Source organism: Eleutherodactylus coqui, chromosome 6 (assembly GCF_035609145.1).
Source record: "Eleutherodactylus coqui strain aEleCoq1 chromosome 6, aEleCoq1.hap1, whole genome shotgun sequence".
Classification (NCBI taxonomy): domain Eukaryota; kingdom Metazoa; phylum Chordata; class Amphibia; order Anura; family Eleutherodactylidae; genus Eleutherodactylus; species Eleutherodactylus coqui.
The window spans coordinates 17113750-17130857 of NC_089842.1; the positions used below are offsets into that span (position 1 = coordinate 17113750).

The 17108-nt window shown below is 48.1% G+C and overlaps 1 protein-coding gene across 1 annotated transcript; it reads right to left on the minus strand.

Moving 5' to 3' along the window:
* Positions 1–4064: 4064 nt before the first annotated feature.
* On the minus strand, positions 4065–16263 carry LOC136631884 (aflatoxin B1 aldehyde reductase member 2-like). Its single transcript, XM_066606356.1, has 7 exons — positions 15953–16263; positions 11930–12117; positions 11482–11586; positions 8571–8667; positions 5997–6096; positions 5134–5263; positions 4065–4865 (listed from the first exon to the last, which is right to left on the minus strand). Exons 1-7 carry the CDS (start codon positions 16254–16256, stop codon positions 4704–4706), a joined length of 1086 nt encoding a protein of 361 aa, XP_066462453.1. The 5' UTR covers positions 16257–16263; the 3' UTR covers positions 4065–4703.
* Between the last annotated feature and the right edge of the window lie 845 nt (positions 16264–17108).

Below are 17108 nucleotides of genomic sequence, written 5' to 3' on the forward strand. Positions count from 1 at the left end.
TATTCCGCACCCATATCTGCACTGCTAACGTATGGATCTCGGGAAAAGGACACAGCAGAATCTGCATCAAAAGCCGCAGTTCGCAGCGCAGATTCATCATTGCGGAATATTCCGGCTGAGAAGCTCGCTCGGGTCACATACGTGAGCGATGCTTTACCGCACCGGATAAAACCGCTGCGTGTCCTTTCTCTGGGCGGAACGCCTCGCAATTGATTTCAATGGGACCCTTAATGCATCGCCGGGCTCCCGCATGCCGTGTGATTCCAGGTTTCCCATTGATCCCACAGATCCTCCGACGCGCGGAGAATGGACAGAGGAACGGAATTGCACAGATGTAAAGTGAGGCATGTTTGCCTGAAAATCACCTCGCATCCGCAGGTAAATCGCACATGCAGGATATCAGTAGCGGAGTCCGAAGGGTTAAGGCTGCGGTCACACGTGGCGTCTTTGGCTGTGCTTTTTGACCGCAATGAAAAGCCACATTAAAGAGCGTGCTGATTTCAAAAACCGTAGTGATCCTGCTGTAGTGACGGATCCGCAGTAACGCAGCCGTGGTAACAAAGCCGCAGTGACGCAGCCGCAGTGACAGAGCCGCAGCAATGCAGCCATAGCGACACAGCTGCAGCGATGGAGCCGCAGTGACGCAGCTTAGCCTGTTACTTCAAGGATGCAAAGATTTACTGGGATTTTCATTTCCACTATTCAACAGCCATAACTTTTTACCTTTCCGTCTGCGGAGCCGCAGGGTGAGCTGCCGGATTTATTGGTAACATTTCGAGGTACATGTATTGCAGAAATTACACATTTATAGAGGGGGGGGGGGGGGGACAAGGTGAGAAAATACATCAATTCTGCCATTGTGTTTTTAAGGCGTTCACTATGCGGTATACATGTCATAGTCTGTGGATCAGCACAATTACTGAAATTATATATCCACTCACTGTCAGTGCCCGCCCTCCCCTAGAAGTTGTTGGATGAAACTTTCTCTGCGATTGTAATGTTGTTATAAGTGATTACAATATCAGAGCAAAAGGATCATTTATTGTGAAGAACCGACCCCTTGTAGGGAGGCTCTAGTACCCTGATGTACCGCCTCTAGCTTGGATACAAGATGTGATACGGGGGGATAATGGAGGCTCTAGTACCCTATTGTACTGTCTCTAGCTTGGATACAAGATGTGATACGGATGGGCATGGAGGCTCTAGTACCCTGTTGTACCACCTCTAGCTTGGATACAAGATGTGATACGGGGGGATAATGGAGGCTCTAGTACCCTATTGTACTGTCTCTAGCTTGGATACAAGATGTGATACGGATGGGCATGGAGGCTCTAGTACCCTGTTGTACCACCTCTAGCTTGGATACAAGATGTGATACCGGCAGGCATGGAGGCTCTAGTACCCTGTTGTACCACCTCTAGCTTAGATAGAAGATGTGATACGGGCAGGCATGGAGGCTCTAGTACCCTGTTGTACTGCCTCTAGCTTGGATACAAGATGTGATACGGATGGGCATGGAGGCTCTAGTACCCTGTTGTACTGTCTCTAGCTTGGATACAAGATGTGATACCGGCAGGCATGGAGGCTCTAGTACCCTGTTGTACCGCCTCTAGCTTGGATACAAGATGTGATACAGGTGGGCATGGAGGCTCTAGTACCCTGATGTACCGCCTCTAGCTTGGATACAAGATGTGATACAGTGGGTATGGAGGCTCTAGTACCCTGTTGTACCGCCTCTAGCTTGGATACAAGATGTGATACCGACAGGCATGGAGGCTCTAGTACCCTGTTGTACCGCCTCTAGCTTGGATACAAGATGTGATACGGATGGGCATGGAGGCTCTAGTACCCTGCTGTACTGTCTCTAGCTTGGATACAAGATGTGATACCGGCAGGCATGGAGGCTCTAGTACCCTGTTGTACCGCCTCTAGCTTGGATACAAGATGTGATACAGTGAGTATGGAGGGTCTAGTACCCTGTTGTACCGCCTCTAGCTTGGATACAAGATGTGATACGGATGGGCATGGAGGCTCTAGTACCCTGTTGTACCGCCTCTAGCTTGGATACAAGATGTGATACGGATGGGCATGGAGGCTCTAGTACCCTGTTGTACCACCTCTAGCTTGGATACAAGATGTGATACGGATGGGCATGGAGGCTCTAGTACCCTGTTGTACCACCTCTAGCTTGGATACAAGATGTGATACAGGCAGGCATGGAGGCTCTAGTACCCTGTTGTACCACCTCTAGCTTGGATACAAGATGTGATACAGGGGGCATGGAGGCTCTAGTACCCTGTTGTACTGCCTCTAGCTTGGATATAAGATGTGATACTGGAAGGCATGGAGGCTCTAGTACCCTGTTGTACCACCTCTAGCTTGGATACAAGATGTGATACAGGGGACATGGAGGCTCTAGTACCCTGTTGGGCCGCCTCTAGCTTGGATATAAGATGTGATACTGGAAGGCATGGAGGCTCTAGTACCCTGTTGTACCGCCTCTAGCTTGGATTCAAGATGTGATAGAAGGGGGCAAGGAGGCTCTAGTACCCTGTTGTACCACCTCTAGCTTGGATACAAGATGTGATAAGGGTGGCATGGATGCTCTAGTACCCTGTTGTACCGCCTCTAGCTTGGATATAAGATGTGATACTGGAAGGCATGGAGGCTCTAGTACCCTGTTGTACCGCCTTTATTTGGGATACAACATGTGATATGGGCGGGCATGAATGTATACAGGTTTTGTATAGTATCCTGCAGGGGGCAGTGTGCCGCTCCACAGCAAAGGCAGGATGGAGGCGGCGTCCCCCCCCCCCCGAGGTCTCCAGACACGAACGCGGCCATCATCAGCACCCAAACTAATCCTGGCTTCATCGCTGAAGACATCTGGTTCCCCTCCGTAGCGTCCAGTATCCAACATTGCTCATGACTTCACTGCAAACAGAGACAACGTTGGGGGTCAGAGCCCATATATGTAATGGGGGCGACGGTGGGGGTCAGAGGCCTTACATGTAATGGGGTCTGCGAGACCAGACATCCTCTGAGAGCCTTTTATAGGCCAAGGGGGGAACCACTATTAGGGTCTCGGGTGACAAGACCGTCCATCTAATCACCACAACTCTTATCATTTACAAACTGGCCCGCACCGAATCTCAGGCTCTTAGTTCCTGACGCGGCGTTGTCATATCGCCTCACGGTCCAAACTGACCGGAACTGACTTTTATCTAATTCCTGCTACACCCAGGGGGTTCACACTCAGTTTTTTTTTTCAGGTATTAGAATGCTTGTCTAGCTCCTTCTGCAGACCAGTCTGATATTGCACTCCATAAATTATATATACATACATACATACATACACACACACTTACATACTTTGGACTTTTCACTTTTTGCACAATAAAACCCCCTTTCTATGGATACATTTTTCATATCGCTGCGTTCAAAAACCCAGAACGTTTTTGTTTTTCCGTTGCTGGAGTTGTGTATAAGGGTGCATTCACGCGAACGTATATCGGCTCGGTTTTCACGCCAAGCCAATATACGTCGTCCTCATCTGCAGGTGGGGGGGAGGATGGAAGAGCCAGGAGCAGGAACTGAGCTCCCGCCCCCTCTGCACTATTTGCAATGGGGAGAGGCGTGACTTAGCCCCGCCCCCTCCCTGCCTCATTTCATTGTAAATAGTGCAGAGGCGCAGAGAGGGGGCGGGAGCTCAGTTCCTGCTCCTGGCTCTTCCATCCTCCCCCCCCCCCTGCAGATGAGGACGACTTATATCGGCTCGGCGTGAAAACCGAGCCGATATACGTTCGTGTGAATCCAGCCCCTGCCTGTTTTTTGCACGACGAGGGGTAGTTTTTATTCGTACCAATTTTATTGCATTTTTTTGAAAAATGAACAAAAAAAGTTTTGCCAAGTTGTTTTTATTTAAAATACAGTATTTCTGTGCAGGATAAAAAGCGTGTTTAATTCATTGTGCGGGTCGCTATGCATGCGGTGATACCAACTTTTTTTAAATTCAGGGTTTTTTTGTTTCTTTACACAAATAAAATGCAAAAGTCTGCAAAAAATTTAATTTCAATATTTTTTCACCATTTTTATTTCTGTTTCACCTCTTTTTATGTCTTTACAGGAGACTTGAACCAGATAATATATTGGAATTCTTCTGTACTGCGGTGTATTGTGTCTTCATTCGCAGTACCTGCTACAGCAACCAAGTGGTCCTCCGTGATTGGATATCGGAGGGCTAATGTAAGGGCATCACAGAGGGAGATTTCTTCTATGTCAACCAGTGATTTGCTGTGGCCAACATTCATCGTGGCTTGGAGAGGCTTTATGGCCAGAACTGAAGTTATCCCTATTCCTTGCTGTTACAGCAGCACCCTGGTTGTCAGTTGCAGCAGTCTCCTGAGCATCTATATACCAGACATGTACATCCATAAACAAGAACTGCTCCCCTCCCCTCCCCCCCCATGACATATATGTACAGCATGGGGCTAGAAGGGGTTAAATTAAGTCCCAGGTTGTTCCCAAACTACAATTCCCCATCAGGGAAGAGCCAGAGAACAGAAATCAGCTTTCTTTATTTATGAAATCACTTATAAATATTCGCGGGGCGTTTCGTGGTAAAGCGGCGCCTCGTGTCGGAGTCTGAGATGAGATGATCTGTAGAAATCCCGATTCGGATGAGGCTCGTCCTGTGAAACGTTCTAACGGAAATAGTTCGGACAGTCGTGGGCAACCAGGTTCCAGGCTTCATCAAAGGCGATGACCACAGGGGGCAGCAGCGGCCCGCCCTCGGCCCCGTCCAGGTTCTGCACTAGCTGCTCCACACTGGACATCCCCAGGATCACAGCGTCGCCACGACTGCCCTGAAAAGGCAAAAATCATTAGTGTTATTACAAGTTTTATTTAACCCTCTCCTCACTAAGCAGATACACCAATAAGATCAGCGCAGACCTCGCCTGAAACAGAACCCTGCTCCTTCCTTTATGTAATGCTCAGTCTGACCTCCCACTTGTATCCATTGCTTTTCTTCCACTATAACTGTGCCCTAAAACACTCTGTGCTGCTATGGCACCCTTAACAGAAGGTAGCATGCGGCCAGATTCCCTCCCCCACCCCAGACAGCGCACCTACCTGGAGTTTAGAATGGTGGTACATCCAGCGGAGAGCAGCAGCCGTCAGGCTGGGTCTGTCCTCGCCGTACGCCTCCTCCAGCGCCCTCTGCACCACGTCAATCGCTTGGAAGTGATGCTTCTTCCAGTATCTGTAACAAGGTCAGACAGCCAAAAGACCCCCGTTATTATCAAGCAAACCCACCGTACCTGTCAGTGTTAGCTAGGAGACGTTTTTCAAGTATTCGCTTTTTTCACCCTTGCCTTTCAAGAGCCATAACTTCTTTTTATTTTTCTGCTGAGTCAGCTGTATGAGGCCGTGTACTTGTGGACAAGTTGTGTTTATTTATTGGTACTATTTAGTGTTGCGTATAAAACTTATTGGAAAACTTTAAAAAAAATTTGAATGAAAAAAAGCAATTCTCTCATTTTTGGTTGGTTTCCCTTTCGTGGCATTCATGATGCAGTAAAAGGGACGTGTTGGCTTTATCCTATGTGTCGGTACCATTATGAGGATACTATGTTTATGGATTTTTTTATGTTGTGCTACTTTTAAAAAATTTAAAACCTTTTTAATAATTTATTTTTCCATATATGGGGGTGTACAAGTTTGATTTTTTTCACAGAACAAGCTGTAGTATTTAACCCCTTAATGACGTGGCCCCCTCATGTAAGTGCAGCAGCTTTTTCTGAGGCCAGTGACGTCACGTTCATCAGTCACATGGCTCGAGAGCAGCTCAGTCCCAGTTAAAGGGGTTGAGCCGATATACCAGGCGGCACCACTATACGATGTACGGCACTGTGACTCATATGTAATGAATGGACAGCACTGGTCTGACATAAGTTATCAATATCCGAGTCTCAGAAGATCATGGGTGGACTGACCTGTTCCTGTACGCCTCGGCCCAACTGTTCCCAAAAAATCTGCTGGGCGTCTGATCCGTATCCTTGTCCTCGTATTTGTATTTGCCGGTCAGAAGCCCCCCTGTAAGAGAGAACATCACCAGTCCTGCAGCATTCACAGAAGCGACAGATTGCCGTGAAGATTATAAAGGTTCTTCTTCAGGCTGGATTAAGGACTCTTGTACCCGGGCCGATAAATTGTTCAGATTGCCGTATCTCGCAGGAATCTGAATGATTGGCGCTCAGTGTAAATGTCCCAAAAGAACGACCAATGAAAATTTGTTTGCTTCTCGTTCATTTTCTGCATGCAGACCCCTGCACAACGGATCGGCCGTGTAAACAGGCAGTCATCCATCTATGAACTGCCTGCTTACTGTGAACGGAGGCGGGTGGGCTGGCAGGATCCCCAGCCGCTCTGTCTCTATTCATTGAGTGACGCTTGCTCCTGTGTAAAAGCTCAGGAACGATCATCGCTGGTCGTCCCGTGTAAAAGGGCCCTCAGCTGCCCATTAACCTTCAACCACTATTGGACAAACAATACTTTGTCTGACAGCTGTTTCCACTGGCTGCTCCATACAAATTGTTAGAACATGGAGTCATATCCATTTCACCATCTTCTGCGTAACCATTTTGTAAGTAAGTAGCCTCTTCTCTGTCTCTTTACACTCTATTCACTTGTCCTCTTTCTGGAGGATTTATGGATATTAAATGGTTATTCAATAAACCTTGAGTGAATCACTAAGGCTTTTGCTCTCCCAAGATAGCTATATGGCCTTTAGACTGGCCGGTAAGTCAAACTGACATATTCCTAGCTGTTCACATATGTTCCTTAACATTCTCTCTAAACAACTTATTGTTTACATTTACTGTTCCAAGAAGTTAACCATGTATGACTACTTCTGCGCCTGCACTGCATATACCTGACATTTTAGATGTTAAAGGGGTTGTCTGGATTCCTGATTGTCTGGAATCGGCACACGTGATGGGGCGGAGCTACGCGATGACGCGTAGAAGGGGGCGGAGCCAGAACACCGCTGCTGACGACCCGAGCCGAAGGCAGAAGACCCTTTCTGCGCAAGCGCGTCTAATCGGGCGATTAGACGCTAAAGTTAGACGGAGCCATGGAGACGGGGACGCCAGCGCAGGGAAGGTAAGTGAATAACTTCTGTATGGCTCATATTTAATGCACGATGTATATTACAAAGTGCATTAATATGGCCATACAGAAGTGTATAACCCCACTTGCTTTCGCGAGACAACCCCTTTAAATTCCTTATCTTGCATATTAATATTTTGTTTGTTTCATCGACCAATGGTAATAAATGACTTATAATAGATTTAAATTATTGCAATCAAAGTGTCTGCCTCTATAAAAACTGCTGCCTGTCAATCAATAATCCGATAACTTGGACCACATCGAGACTTGTATGGTTTGAAAAGTTATTTCCGAGTCCGTGTATACTTCTAACCAATTTGGAACCCAGCATACCATATAGCAAATATTATTGTTTGCACTAACAACATGAACACGGGGGCTGCATTCAGACGATCGTATATCGGCTCGGTTTTCAAGCCGAGCCGATATACGTCGTCCTCATGAGCAAGGGGGGGGGGGGGGGGAGAGGATGGAAGAGCCAGGAGCAGGAACTGAGCTCCTGCCCCCTCTCCGCCCCTCTACATTTGTTGCAATGGGGAGAGGCGGGCCGGGGGTGGGTCTAAGTTCCGAGAATTAGCCCCGCCCCACCTCTCCCCATTGCAAATAGTGCAGAGGGGCGGAGAGGAGACAGAGGGGGCGGGAGCTCAGTTCCTGCTCAGAGCTCTTCCATCCTCCCACCCCCCCTTGCACACGAGGACAACGTATATCAGCTCGGCGTGAAAACCGAGCCGATATACGTTCGTGGGAATGCACCCTAAGGCTGGGTTCATGCGAGACGGATTTGCCACAGTAATGCCGCAAGGAATTTCTGTGCAGCAAATTTGCCCGGGGCTCAAACTCCCAGGATTAGCCAGCCACATGGACGAGATTTTGCAAAAATCTCATACAAAAGGGGCGGCCAATCCGTTGTGGCAAAGCTGTGCAGAATCGGCGATGAGGCGCGGAATAAACAGCTGCAGCATGTCAATTCTTTTTTTTTTTTCTTCTGTTGCAGCCTCACTGCTCCCTTTGGGATTGCGAAAGCCACAACGGAATTACGGCGGCCGAACCGCTCCAAAACCTGCAGCGAAATGCCAAGCCGCGAGATTTCCGCGGGATTTGCATCTTGTGGGAACCCAACCTTTAGGGAGGTAAAGTTGAGTTGCCCCATGCATTTTCTAAGGTCATCGGACCCTATTGTTATCAGCAGGTTTGGACGACTACAGTCTAATGTGTATGGGAGCCTCAAGTAGGAAACTTTCTCATCTACACCCGTCCTGCTGCTGCGTCTTATGCAAAGGCTGGAAACAGCAGAAGGCAGCGGGGGGCTCTATTAAAGCTGCCTATGGGGACAGATTTATTGTGGGGAACGTTTTATATTTGCACGTAGCACTTTTTGGAAAATAACGTGGCCCACTCACCGGCCAATGGATTGTAGGCATAGAAGCGGATGCCAAGCTGGCGCAGGCAGGGGAGCAGCTCCGTCTCTACTTGTCTTGTAGTGGCGTTGTACATACCCTGGAATGGATGGAATGGAGGATGATTACATCACTTATAAGGACCTTCGTGTATATACTAGGTTATACGTGATATATTATCGGTATCTCATGTATGTTAATTAATGATGCCGAGTGTCAGCATGGAATATACCCCATCAGTGTGCCAACTGCCCACCACTTACCTGATTCACACATCATAGGTGTCCCAGGTATCTCTGACCAATGATGAACAATATGCTACTATGTGTAAATGATGGACTCCATAAAGGTTACAGCTAGGTGGTAAGTAGGGAACATCCTCATTCCTAACCCTTTCCAATCCAAAGACCCGCACCCCCGACTATTATTTATTTTGAGTGGAAAAGTGCATTGTGGATTCCTTGGAATTACTCAACAGAAACCCAAACAAATGGCCCATCATGGGGATTTAATTAGCAATTTTTTGAAAATTAATAGGTATACTGTATATGTATATTACACTCTGCAGGGGAGATCTCCGACACTGTATATAATATACATATTAACTCACGTTTAATTTTCAAAAAATCATGGGACCTCTCTTCTGCGTCGTGTGATGTAGACATGCAGGACGGAGCTCTGACTTTGGAGCTCTTTTCTGCATAGTGTTAGAAACATATGTCGGACCTCGCCCAACATGGGAGCCATGCAGGGAAATTTTAATGTCAGACGAGGTCTGACACTGGATTGAAAAGGGTTAATTTGCATGTTGTATGCGGGGGGGGAAGGTGTGGGGGGGCGGAATTCGATCATCAAAGTTTCTTTTATTATGAACATTAGACTGGACGTCTCCAAATGGGGAGAGAAACCAGTTCTAGTCAGTAGGGTATATAAGGCCCCATGATGGGCAAGCAGGGGCAGACACCAGAGAGGAATGACCATGGGAGGCATCACCAGGGTGGAGACCCGAGTATGAAGGGCCCTTGTACAATAACATCACTGATTGGTCTGCAGAGTTTGGTAACATCATGTGTTTATACAAGATATTGTGACCCTCATTGTCAAAGAGACACATTTGTTACTTTTTATGTTAATTGTTATGCCAGTTTCTATAGAAAACCCCAAAAGTCCATGATAACAGTATCTTCACCCGCTGTACCATACACACTTAGGGCGGCTCCACACGGGCAATCGCGTTTTTATGTGAGAAAATAGCGTCTTTGTTCCCGTGATTTTTGCACGTTTGTGATGCTTTTTTTGTAGAATAATCTCGCCCAGCCGTCACTGCGGGGGATAAGTCAGTGGGACTTTCTGATGTTACAATCGCATCGCAACGCAAGCTTGTGAGCTGCGATGTGATAAAAAGGAGGTTCCATAGAGAAACATGGGAGAATATTAAAAAAAAAAAACGCAGACAGAGCGTGCCACAATTTTTTTTGTTCTCACAACATCGCATCAGTGAAAACATTGCTAACGGGAAGGAAACCGGTGTAAATCAATGGATTCATAACCTGCTCTTTTTTGGACTCTCATATCGCACAATTTTATCGCCCGTGTGAAACCACCGTTACTCTTTTATTTAATTTATTGCCCCCAAAATGTACAATCTAAGACCGTGTGAGGGTGGGAAAAAAAATTCTTACATCCTGAGTTCCATCCGGTATTATACTCCAGAACTGCACTCACTATTCTGCTGGTGGAGTCACTGTGTACATACATTACTTATCCTGTACTGCTCCTGAGTTACATCCTGTATTATACTCCAGAGCTGCACTCACTATTCTGCTGGTGGAGTCACTGTGTACAAACATTACTTATTATGTACTGATCCTGAGTTACATCTTGTATTATACCCCAGAGCTGCACTCACTATTCTGCTGGTGGAGTCACTGTGCACATACATTACTTATCCCGTACTGACCCTGAGTTACATCCTGTATTATACTCCAGAGCTGCACTCACTATTCTGCTGGTGGAGTCACCGTGTACATGCATTACTTATCCTGTGCTGATCCTGAGTTACATCCTGTATTATACTCCAGAGCTGCACTCACTATTCTGCTGGTGGAGTCACTGTGTACATACATTACTTATCCTGTACTGCTCATGAGTTACATCCTGTATTATACTCCAGAGCTGCACTCACTATTCTGCTGGTGGAGTCACTGTGTACATACATTACTTATCTTGCAAAAAGATGAATGAGTGGATTTCACACCCAGAAATCTTCTATAACAGCCGCGTCAAACTCATTTTCTACGAGGGCCAATTGTTATTGTAAGACAGTATAGTAATAGTGACCTCCTTAGTAGCCCCACTGGTGATAGTGACCCCCAGTAGTGATAATGACCCCCCCCATAGTGGCCCCAGTAGTCATAGTGACCCCAGTAGTAAAAGTGACCCTCATAGTGGCCCCAGTAGTAACAGTGGCTGCCCCAGTAGTAATAGTGGCCCCTGTAGTAACAGTAACCCATATGGTGCCCCCAGTAGTAATAGTGGCCCCCACATCAGACTCAGTAGTAATTGGCCCCTGGCCGGCCAGCATTTCTACAGACATTCCACTCACCCAGCCTGTAGCTCCGTTCTGGCGGCAGCCGCTCCTGAGCCTGTATCCACCGGCCTCTACCCTCTGCATCCGTGCGATGTACAGGGCGGCACACACAGACACGGCAGGGAAGAGGTCAGCGATCACTGACTGCACTGCCGCCGGACTGGAGCTGCAGCTGTGAGTGGACTGCCTATGTGGTTGTTACACGGCTGGCGGGCAACATAAAATGAGGCGGCGGACCGGATTAAGCCGGCAGGCCTTACGTTTGACACACATGTTCTACAAAGTTATGGTTTTGGAGATCCTTTTATTTAACCCCTCGAGCACCTGGTAGACGGTCGGCAGCACCCAGTTCCTCTGCTTACAGATGCAGTAAATCTCCATCACCTCCCAGGACGTGTAGTTGGACAGACCCAGCTCCTTGAACTTCCCCTACAAGAAAAAAGACAATTTAGAAATGTGGAGCCATGCAACTTTATAACAGACGTTGTCCGCTTGCTGTCAGTGAATGGAAACTTTCTGAAGCGAATACTACAGACATACAATTGTATCCTGTGAGGCGTGTTTGCTGCAACTCAATCAGTTCCATAAAACTGTATCAGGAGTCCAGGACAGGGAACAGATGAGTGTGAATGCTGCCTGTAGCTCATAGCGGACTGAATACACACTGCAGTGTAAAGCATGGGGGACAGAGCAGCAGCCTGAGCCTCTGATTTCCCTGCATGACCCCCAGCTTGTGACTTATACAAACGCACGTTCTCAGCTTCCTTCTCACCTCCCGATGCAGCTCCTGGCAGGCTGCCAGCGTCTCTGCCACCGGCGTCTGGTGGTCTGGGGCATGGAGATAGAAGAGCTGGACGCTGGACATGTTTAGCCGCTGGAGGGAGGTCTCCAGCTGTTGGCGCAGGCTCTCTGGTTTCAGGGTCTTCCCGTCCCACGGATTGGCTTTAGTCGCCATCTTCACTGCCGGAACAGAGAAGAACATTTAGAAAAGTGAATTCAACATTGGAAAATCTCCACAGATCTGAGTAAACAGGATTGTTCGCATTCACTGGATGCAAGCAGAGATCTTGACAACAGTGTGAAGTTGAAGCATAAAGTCTATTAGTAAGTTGCAGAGCTTTTTGTTACTATCCAATACTTAAAGGGGGTGTCCACTATTGATGACCTCACCTCAGACAGGTTATCAATAATTGATCGGTGGGGGTCTGCCACTTGGTATCCCCACCAATCAGCTGATCATCTAGCCTGCTGTCAGTGTGGACAGTGCTGAAAGCAGGTAGCGCTGTCCATAATGCAGTGGTATGGGTTGGTACTGCAGGCACAGTTCCCACTGACTTCAAAGCATCATCAATCTGGTCCGCTGCAATGTTGGCAGCGCTATCTGCTTCCTGCGCTGTCCACGCTGACGGCAGACCCGGGGATCCTGAGCGGCCAACCTGAGGATAGGTCGTTAATAGTAATAGTCCTGGAAAATCCCTTTAAAGGGCTCCCACACACTTGCGATTGTGTTTTTTGTTAACGCGATAGTCAATGGGACTTTCTATTGTAAAAAAACGCAACGCACGCAACTGCGTTTTTGGTGCGTTGCATTTTTAACATTAGAAAGTCCCATTGACAATCGCGTTAACAAAAAACGCAATCGCAAGTGTGTGGGAGCCCTAAGGCCTCATGTCCACGGGGGAAAATCAGGCCCGCCGCAGATTCTATATGTAGAATCCGTAGCGGGTCCCTCCTGCCCCGCGGACATGGGGCCTAAAAATAAGAATAAACTCACCTGCTCCAGACGATGCGGGTCTCCGCTTCTTCACGGCCGGATCTTCTTTCTTCGGCCCGGCGGATGTACTCAGCATGCCGCACGCATGCCCTGGGCACATCCGCCGGGCTGAAGAAAGAAGATCTGGCCGCGAAGAAGCGGAGACCCGCATCGTCCGGAGCAGGTGAGTTAAATTCAGGCGCGGGTCTCCTGCAGATCCGGACGGCTTCCATAGACTTCAATAGAAGCCTGTGGGAGCCGGCCCCATGAGAGACCCACACGAAAATGGAGCATTTCCATTTTTTTTCCCGCACGCGGATCCGCGCCTGCAGGGAAAAATTACGTCTGCAGGTATTTAACTACCTGCGGGTGTCCAATGCATCCCTATGGGGCGCGGATCACGCGGGCAGGAGAAACGCTGCGGATTTTAATTCTTAATTTCCCCATGGACATGAGGCCTAACACCTTCAGTACCAGAGATTTTTCACTTTTTTCTCTTGGTTTTTCCCCCCCTGCCCTCCAAGAGCCATAACATTGTTCCATTGACATAATTGTCTGAGGGCGTGCTTTTTGGGTAAGGAGTTCTATTATTTTTTTATTTTTTTATTTTTTTAAATCGCTGCCATTTTAATGTTCCATAAAACAGACTATAAAACCTTTAAAAATTTTTAAGTGGAAATGTTCCATCATTCGCAGTGCCGTGACACATGGGCTTCGCTCTGCGGGGCGGCACCACCACTGGGATACCAAATTTATATATAGTTTTTATGTTTTTTAAAAGTAAAAAAAAAAAAATTCTTAAACACAAATTGCACTCCGCCGCCGTATTCGGAGACCCAGAACTCTTTAATTTTTTGGCGATCTGGCTGCATGAAGCCACGTTTTTTTGCAGAGTGAGCTGCAGTTTTTATTAGCACCATTTTGGGAAACAGCAGTTCTGGCATTTTGCCATTTTTTCTTAAACAGCCGTCACTGTGTGGCATGGATATTTTGGTACTCTAATAGTTCTGGCTTTTACGTACACCGCAGTACCAAATGCGTGGGGGGGGGAGGGCTTGTCGCTGTTTCGATTTTTAAATTGGGGAAAAGTGAACTTTTAATACTTTTTTTTTTTTTACTGTTAGAAAAAAAAAAAAAAAGATTGAATAAAGTTTTTGAACACTTTTATGATCCAGCTGGTGATTATTTCACCCCTTGTACTATATTTGCAATACTCAAGTATTGCAGTATATAGTGATTTCTTTACGTTCCCTATAAAGGGCTTGATGAGCACCTATACATGGCAGCTCTGGGAGCCTTAGGCTCTGGGCCATCATGCTATCCCAGCAATACCCCCGATTGCATTGCGGAAGAGAAGGGGAGTTCTGAAGAAGTCTACCCCTCTCACCTACTGTTTAGACGCGCCGTCAGCTGAGTGCAGCATCTAAACAGTTGTGTCACTATCAGAGCTAATTTGATTGTGGCAGCAACAGCTGGCTGTTAGCTGTCAGAAGCAAGTAATAGCCACCGGGTATGGAGCAGACGTGGCTCCTGAGCCGGCCCCATACACCCTGTACCATCGGTGGGCGCACCGGATGGGGATAGATATCAGATCGCTGAGGGTCCTGGGACCACCAGCAATCCTGAGGTCAGCGCTCCTGAATGCCCCCTGTGATTGGAGCAGTGCTGCACATGTGTGACCACCACTCCATTCACTTCTATGGGACGGAGAAAGAGTGCCGAGCAAAACCATCTCCTCCTGCCCTCCAGATGTAACCGGAGCGGCGGAGGACCATGCGCACCACCACTTCATTCACATGGGGCATTTAAGTGCGCCAGTCCTGGAATCACTAGGGGTCCCAGTGGTTGGACACCCAGCGATCAGTTATTAACCCTCTCCGGTGAACGGCTGATAAATGGATTTAGTGGGGAAACTCCTTTAGGGTAAGTCACATGGCAGAATTTGCCGCTGTGAATTCCGCCTCAAAGACTGCATCAAACTCCCGTGGTTTTGGCGCAGATCCGCATGCAGAGTGCCGATGTAGAATGTTGTGTTTCGGTGGGTTTCTGCGTCCAGAACAGACGTCACTTCCTGATGCGGAAACGTGATTTTCCACTACACGATTCCGCCGTCTGATTCTGCTTATTGACGTGGCATATTCCGTGTGCGGACGGATCCGCGACAAAGACACGCGGATGTTGATGTGTTTTTTAGAGCAGAATCCCCCCGTGTGATCACAGCCGTACGTTTCATTCTCCAATGCTGGATGAGCCTTTGTGGCTCACAGTCCGGACTTCCGACCTCTCACACAGATTGCGGTGTACTATTAGTGGCGGCGCTCCTCGTTAGGTAATGATTGATCTCATTTTGGCACCGCGCACCTTTATACCACCTCTATGAGGCCGCTGCCTCCAACATAACAGGCTGCAGTGACAATCCCGACTAATGACTACGGGCCCATCACACGGGCCGGCGATTGGGCCAGGATGTTCGTAGGAACCTTCCTTTACCCAATCAGCCAATGAATGATGAAACGCTTGTACGCCCGCGGATCGCATCTTACGTGCAGCTGAAAAATGTATTCTTATCGTCAGATGTGCAGCCTGCCTGAGCTGGGGTCCGTATTCATGGTTCTGGCGCTGTATTCATGTTATGAACTTGGTTCTCATTCTATTCATGCGCCGAGCTCGGCTCTGGCGCTGTATTTATCTACTGAGCTTTGGTTCTGGCGCTGTATTCATGTTATGACCTTTAGTTCTGATTTTATTTGTGTAGTAAGCTTGTTCTGAGGCAGTTCCAAGCTTTGTTCTGGTGCTTTATTTATCTTATGAACTTCGTTCTTATTGTATTAGTGAACTGAGCTTGGTTCGGGCGCTGTATTCATTAAGAGTATACAGAAGTGGAGGTCAGAGCGGCGATCACGTGACTGCACTAAGATGTTAATCAACAATTCACGTCTCGTTCTGACACGACGCCCCGCCCACAGACCGCTTTCTGATTGGTTGCAACCATCCTCAGAGCGAGGCTTGGCCCGCACCGATCCCGGAAGTGTCTCCTCTTACCTCCAGTACCGAGATGGAGCGTCCCCAGCACCCGCTCGGTCTCCCCGTCGGCGTACATGAAGGCGCTGTCCAGCTGGTTGTGGCCGCGCCTCAGGAACTCCTGCACCGCCGCCCCGCTGGCCGCAGCGTCCATGCGGCGCCCGAACTCCATGGTGCCCAGCACGGTGCGCGGCAGTGCCGGCGGCGGAGGAGGAGGAGGCGGCGCGGTGGGCGGAGACCGAGACATGGCGGAGCGGAGGACACCGAGCGATACCGACTGCCGAGCCGACCTCAGGGACGCTGACAGCATGGCAGTTGCGCGCATGCGCGGCAGCCTCCTAGCAAGCCTGTCACGTGACCAGCAGCCTGGCTGCTTATTAATTAGTATGCAGATAAGGAGTTAATAAGGGTTAATTTTTAATTTCAGGTCTGACGACGCCATATCACTTATAATGACCTCCCTTTTTTCCAGTTTCATCATGCCTGTACTCTAGTCACAGCCAAAGCTGCATTCAGGATTCTGGGGGTTGTTGTTGGTGACACCAAAAGGGGTTTTCTAAGCAAATTACTATTGCTGACGTTTCCTCAGGCTACATAGTACTTGATTGCTGGGGTGCGCCGCCGGCTGATCGGGTGCAAGCTGCCAGCGCCAGGATACACAGTGGTTGGAGTGGAAGCCGCTGCTCTGACCATTGTGTGGCCGGTGCTTGTAAGTGCAGGCTGGGGTCTCATTACAAATCAATGGGAGCTGCGCCTGCAGTTACAAGCACTGGCCACTACACAGAGGTCGGAGCAGCAGCTTACCTCCAACCCCGCTGTAGTCATAGGAAAAGTTTTTTTTTTTTTTTGTTTTTTTTTTAATTGTTAAACTTTATTTAATTTTTTTGTACACTTTTATCTAGTCCCCACAGGAGGCTTGAACTTGCGATCATTTGATTGCTTGTATTATATATTGCAGTACTTAAGTATTGCAGTATTTAGGGAGTTTTGATATTGTCTGGGAGCCTTCAGCAGGTTTCAGGCTGCCGTGTTCACCTATCGTGCTGACGGGGTGTGGGCAGAGGGTCGCCCCCTTCCTCTTCCAGCGTTGGTGTATATGTCTTACATATATAAAGCTGTCGTATCGAGTCACAAGCAGGGGCGCACCTTGATGCTTATTTGGTATTTTGGGGAGGCG